The 6,000-nt window shown below is 40.2% G+C and overlaps 1 protein-coding gene across 1 annotated transcript; it reads right to left on the bottom strand.

The window, feature by feature from the left end:
• Nucleotides 1-777: 777 nt before the first annotated feature.
• LOC130386098 (odorant receptor 131-2-like) lies at nt 778-1,770 on the bottom strand. Its single transcript, XM_056594876.1, has one exon. It carries the CDS (start codon nt 1,768-1,770, stop codon nt 778-780), a length of 993 nt encoding a protein of 330 aa, XP_056450851.1.
• Between the last annotated feature and the right edge of the window lie 4,230 nt (nt 1,771-6,000).

Genomic DNA, 6,000 nt, shown 5'->3' with positions numbered 1-6,000 from the left:
TATTAGCCTATTACAATTTACATTGTTTTCAGTTCATGAGGGAATGACAATCCTAACTTAAGAACCCAAAGACTACCTAGTGCAGCTTTAAAGTGTGTTCAGTTAATAACTCTGCTCTGATGTATCACAATTTATTGAAGATAACTACAAATTTAAATAACAATATAACTATAAACCAATAGAAAACATCCACATGAAAATATAGCAATAAACATAAACAGATATTTACATTGAAAGAGATACACAGAAACCTTTTGTATGGCTGTATTCACATTAAAGTAGAGCTAAAAACATAATAAAATGATTTATATTAATTAACATAACATTAAACCACCAACTATATTATAGCTATAGTTTAACAGTTATACATTTATATTAAAGTAAAAACATTTAGCACTTTCAAATCACATTCTCATTTCAAATCAATATTTCTGTCCCACAACATAACACTTTAGCTCAAGTTTTAAATCAAAGACATTCTGCAATGCTTAGGGAAATCCCTATGTGTTTGCATAACGTCCATGACACCATCTTTTGACCATCTGTCACTTTAGCGAATGTGTTTACTTATTTCCTTAATTAATGTTTTAAGAGTCAGAGGGGTATAATAGCTTGTGAGTGCGAAGAGGTCACCTGTAAACTGACCTGAATCCAAAACAAGTGCAGCTAGCTAAAAAATAATTATCTCCAGAGAAAAATATTTTTTTCAAAACATTAATGACTTTCAAAAAATATTAATCTTTTCACATATCTATCATTTAGTTTTCTTTGTACATTTCATGGGACAGGACAATCCTTAATCCTTGTTTGCTCATCCACAGATTTGGGGGCCAAGCATTTGATATTACCACAGAGCCTTTTCAAGAGGAGAGGTCTGATGGACTTGTCTCTGAGCCCATAGATAAGAGCACTAAGACACCTGGGAAATAGATTCAAACACACAAAAAAACTGTTGTAGAGACGAATCAAAGTGGTTCTGTCCACTATTCTTGCAAAGCTTACGAGAATGCTAGAGTAGATGGTAGCGATTAGAATCACAACCAACTGAATCATATGAAGTATAACTGTTTTTCCAGCCTTGCTGGCAGATGCTTTATCTGTCGAGGCTGACCTGGCTACCAACGTCACACCAACATAGGAAAGAATAGTTACAAGTCCCCCAAATGCAAACACAAAAGCGCAAAATGCTTTATCAACTACACTGGACATTGGTGCCAGGAACATTGCCTCTTTCGAGCAGAAGTCTTCCATTTCCGCTTTTGGATCAAAATTACTTTTCCAATCAACAAGAATTAACCCTCGCATTAGAACATTGCCACCAGAGATGGTCCACACAACAGAGATGGCTGCTCCTGTGTTTCTGATGGTGGCAAGGTCTGTATGTCTCATAGGAAAGCACACAGCCACATATCTCTCAATGGACATCACTATCAGAGTAAGTGGAGAGATGATGTCTTCTAAAACACTGATGCTTGTAAGCAAACCACAAACATACAATTTTAGCCTCAGCCTGCAAACAGCTAGTATGTAGAATAACAAACTTGTCACAAGATAGGCAGTATCTGCGAAGAGAAGGTTAAACAACAGAATGTAACGGGACGTCTCACAAAAAACTGGCTTGCTCCTCAAGGTGTACAACAGAACACAGTTCACGTAGATAAAAGAGCAGCATAGCCCCACAGATAAAGTACAGAACACAACCATCTCCTGTGAGGCTTGATACTCCACGCTACCAGTAACATTAACTCTCAAATGTCCTGCACTCTGCATTGCAGCTAAAAAATGTAAGGTCATTAAGGACAATGTTACAAAGGACTACTAAAATGACCACATGGTCCCCAGACAATCCAATAATCACTCTATGTTAAGCACATAAAAGACAGACATGGTTCCATAGTACTAATAAAAATATTATTTCCACATTCATGCAATACAATGGTACAGAGTGGACCGTATAGTGCTGGATATTCTCGGCGGGCCAGGGATGGTTTGACCATTTGCTGTTTAAGTTTTCCTATATATCAGGTCTCTTTTCTCTTAGCAGCAGGTGATGTCATCATTCAACATCATCACCAGTGTAGGCATGGCGACAATGCCTACACTGGGGATGATGTCACGCTAACATCAACATGTGATCCCACCTTCACAAGCCACTGTTAATCACATTTTTGGGCACAGAAATATTAAAGCTAGGGTAGACATTTATTATTATTTTATGACAGCAAACAATAATCCAAGTTTTATGCCCCTCTACACCCCACTGGCCTTGCCCATGGGGATGCTTTTGGTCATGGGACTGCTGGCTGGTCGGGCCACCTCTCTGGGATTTGTCGTGTCTTTATGTTTTGGACTTTGTTGTATATCTTAATGTCGTGTCCTTTTCATATGTTTATGTAAATAAATCCCAGTGGTTGGGTTTTTGTAAAAGGTGTCCTTTGATATTTGGGGTCAAGGGTGGTTTGTTGTTAGCCGCAGTAGGACCAATGAGAGGTGGGGCGTAACACCAAGGGAAAGGAAATTAACGTAGCTGTCGCACACAGTTACAAGCCATTTTTAAATGTAGTTTTATGAGGGATCTCTCATAACAGAAGGGATCTTTGAGAGTGGCGGTTATTTATTGTAAAATCCAAGATATTTTTTAACAAGGTTTTTTAATACATGAAGATGTCAATGTTATTCTTTGCAAATTTAGTACTCTTTTACACAAATTCTCTTCAACAATCACAAAAGGCAAAACAATTAAGGGAATAATTCAACCTAGAAATATAAAATTCAATGGTCTGTTCATTTCAACTGTTATTTTTGTGAATGGTAATCAGTTGAAAGACTGAAGGTGTCTCCAAAGTTGGGCTGAACGATTTGGGGAAATAACATAATTGCAATTATTTCGAGCAATATTACGATTGCGATTTATTATGCGATTTTTTTTTTTAAAGTTCTTTGTTATGAATTATTCACTAAACAAGCTCTTTCTATATTATGCCAAACACAAAACTGGAAGCAGTCAATATGTAAACTGCTCTTTCCTTTAGGCCAGGCCTATGTGTTGAGATGAACTGATGCAGGAATTGATATCAGAACATCTTTATTTAACTGTGGCAGAACGATCACCACAGCTGAGAGATGAACTCGGGGCCTCGACTGGACAACCTCAGAGAGATGTCAGATGAAAGCTGATTTGGTCTTGGCAAGGGGTGGAGAAGGTCGCAACGGGATCTGGTGGATGTCTTGATCTGTGCGCAGGTTCGAAACAGGCAGCAAGGCATGAGCGAGTGTCCGCATTCATTGTGGGCCGCCAGAAAGTTTCCCGCAGAAGGTTTTGGCGTGTGTTTGACGCATGGGCACGAGGTGAGACAGATGAACTGTTGCACGTGCTAAGCGGGAGACGGGGAGAAGAATCGATATGTCATCTTCTATATAATGAAGAAAAAATGGTAGAGCGTGTAGCTGGGCAAGAGGGGATCCAGGTAGGAGATCTATGGCACAATCATAGACGACAGGTCAGGGCGGTCAGCCAGGCACAGAGGCTCAGAAGCGGCGGGGGCACCAGCAGTAAGGCTAATCAAATTCAAAGCGACGACGCGATGTAGTAGAACGCAATTTGCAAATCGCAAAGGCTTCATTTTTTTTTATTTCTTTTATTTGTTGCTGTTAGTGACTGGAGATCAGTAAGATCCTTATTTATTTTTCTTTTCCAATTCAATAGCTAAATAGGGATGTCATATCAATTCATGTATCAATTCATCTCAACACATAGAAAGAGCAGTTTATATTTTGACTGTTTCCAATTTTGTGTTGGTCATACTATAGAATGATTTATTGCTTGTTTAGTGAATCATACAGAACATAAGCAAAAAAATATATAAAAAACATGATAAATCGCATCGCAATATTGGTCGAAATAATTAATCATTATTTCCCCAAATCGTTCAGCCATAACCAGCAGTCACGAGACAGTGTGACTGGCAGTAGGTGCTCCAGGCGGTGATGCGCCCAAACCCTGAGTCCGACCAAATCATGGGTACCCTCATAACACGGGGTACACGGACAGTCAATGATCTGCAGTGACAAGTAACCCCACAGCAGGAGGACGGCCAAGCGGTCAAAACAAGCGAGCAGCTCTCCATTGTGGGGCCTTCGCCTCGATGGGAAAATCAAGCAACTCAGACTCTGTCAAGCTGCTACAACACCTCCTGCCCGATGAAGCCCTCATACGCCCTGGAGTCTTGAAGACAACGAGAGGCAGAGAGTGGTTACGCCACAAGAGGGCCGACTCAAGCAATGAGATGGAGCAGACCCAGACCTAGTACTGAAGTGAAATGAAAATTGAGCGGAAGTAGGTAGGTGGGTGGTGCCAGGCTATTGTTTTGCTGCAGGGCCTGCAAATTTCATGGGCGAGATGGACAGACACACAAGAAGTGTCAGACCAGCTGCAAGGGGTCTGGCTGGACATAATGAGTAACCGTAGAGTAACACTGACAAAGGGTTAAAGTTCATAGACATACTAAGAAGATTAAAACAAAATGGCAATGAAGAGCCAGTAACTCTATTTCTGACTTAAAGTAGAGCATTGAATGAGTAAGGTGGACTGTTCCTCTCAAATACTCATATGTTCAATATATTAATCTTCAGAACATAGGCTACAACTGATACATTACATTTGTGATTGATTTTTATTACTCACAAATGTATACCTTTGTGCCGTTGTGAGATGGTGGTCTGTAAAGAAAAAACGAATAAAACAAAGGGTTGTTTAAACCTAAAGTGTAGCTGATGCTCTTGGGATTGCTAATACCCTGGCGAGTTACAATCCATTAGGGATCCATCAGAATGGAGGAAGTTCTTTATCCTCTGAGCTAATGGTGTGTTCTTTAAACCAGTCCCCTGCCAGCTCATTTGGACACATTAAATATTAAAATGCTTACCAAGGAGTTCACTCATGTTTTGACTTAGTAATTAGGCCTACATGTTGATGATGATGTTGACAATTATATGTGGTTCCTGTGGATAGGGAAATGGACCAGTTATCAACCAACAGAAGTAACTACAGTAGTACTCAACAACTTGAACTTTGTTTATAGTAGTGTAAGTTCAGTTTTAACAGACTAAAGTTGCAAAAAATGTAAACTAACTCGTAGCTTAAAGTAACCATGCAGCACATATTTACATTTACAATTACATTCAGGGTATTTAGCAGACGCTTTTATCCAAAGCGACTTGTAATAAGTACGTTTGTCATAAGAAGTGAAACAATCTATCACTGTCGGTACAGTAATGATGTTCATAGAACCAAGTGCAAGTACTAAAAATCGCTAGGCTAACCAATTCCCCTTGTACAGCAGTCATAGCAGCTACTGCAGATGCTACACAATTAAGTTCTATGAATAAGTGCAATGTAGATTAGGTGCGTACAATAAGTGCGTACATTAAGTGCCAGGACATACAACATACAATGGTGGCCGGAAGGGGCTGGGTAGCTATGCAGAGTCGAGGTGAACTCTGAACAGGTGTGTTTTGCGTCTTTTGGGGAAGCTGGTGTCGTGAGCGACTCTGTGATCCTGACATCGGCAGGGAGCTCGTTCCACCACTGGGGTCCCAAAACAGAAAAGTTGTGACTTTGCTGATCGACCTTTGCTAGCTCTTAGCGGTGGCGGTACCAGACGTCCAGCTGAGGTAGTTGAGCGGTGGGATCGAGCTTGGGTGTGTGTCTTGACCGATGCTTGGAGGTAGGCAGACATATCTGTAGTCAATGCTTATCAATAGTTATTTAAATAATGTTATCAATAAAATCACATCCCATTACTAATTAATTGGCCAGCCAGTACCTCTCTCTTGTGTTTCATCACACTGCAAACCTAAATGCTCATCTTGAAAAGATCAAATGTGATGTCTTGTGCACACATCGGATTTGGGCCACATTAACTTGCAGGGCCCTATCTTGCATTCAGTGCAATTGACTTTCTACACCAATGCATGTATCTTTGCTAGTTTGCACCCGGC

Source organism: Gadus chalcogrammus, chromosome 7 (genome assembly GCF_026213295.1).
Source record: "Gadus chalcogrammus isolate NIFS_2021 chromosome 7, NIFS_Gcha_1.0, whole genome shotgun sequence".
NCBI classification, from domain to species: domain Eukaryota; kingdom Metazoa; phylum Chordata; class Actinopteri; order Gadiformes; family Gadidae; genus Gadus; species Gadus chalcogrammus.
The sequence above is the reverse complement of the archived record's forward strand: the minus strand, read 5'-3'. Positions and strand labels throughout refer to the sequence as shown.

Excerpts from the sequence above, each read along its gene's own strand:
- LOC130386098 (XM_056594876.1), bottom strand. The coding sequence starts at position 1,770 with ATGCAGAGTGCAGGACATTTGAGAGTTAATGTTACTGGTAGCGTGGAG.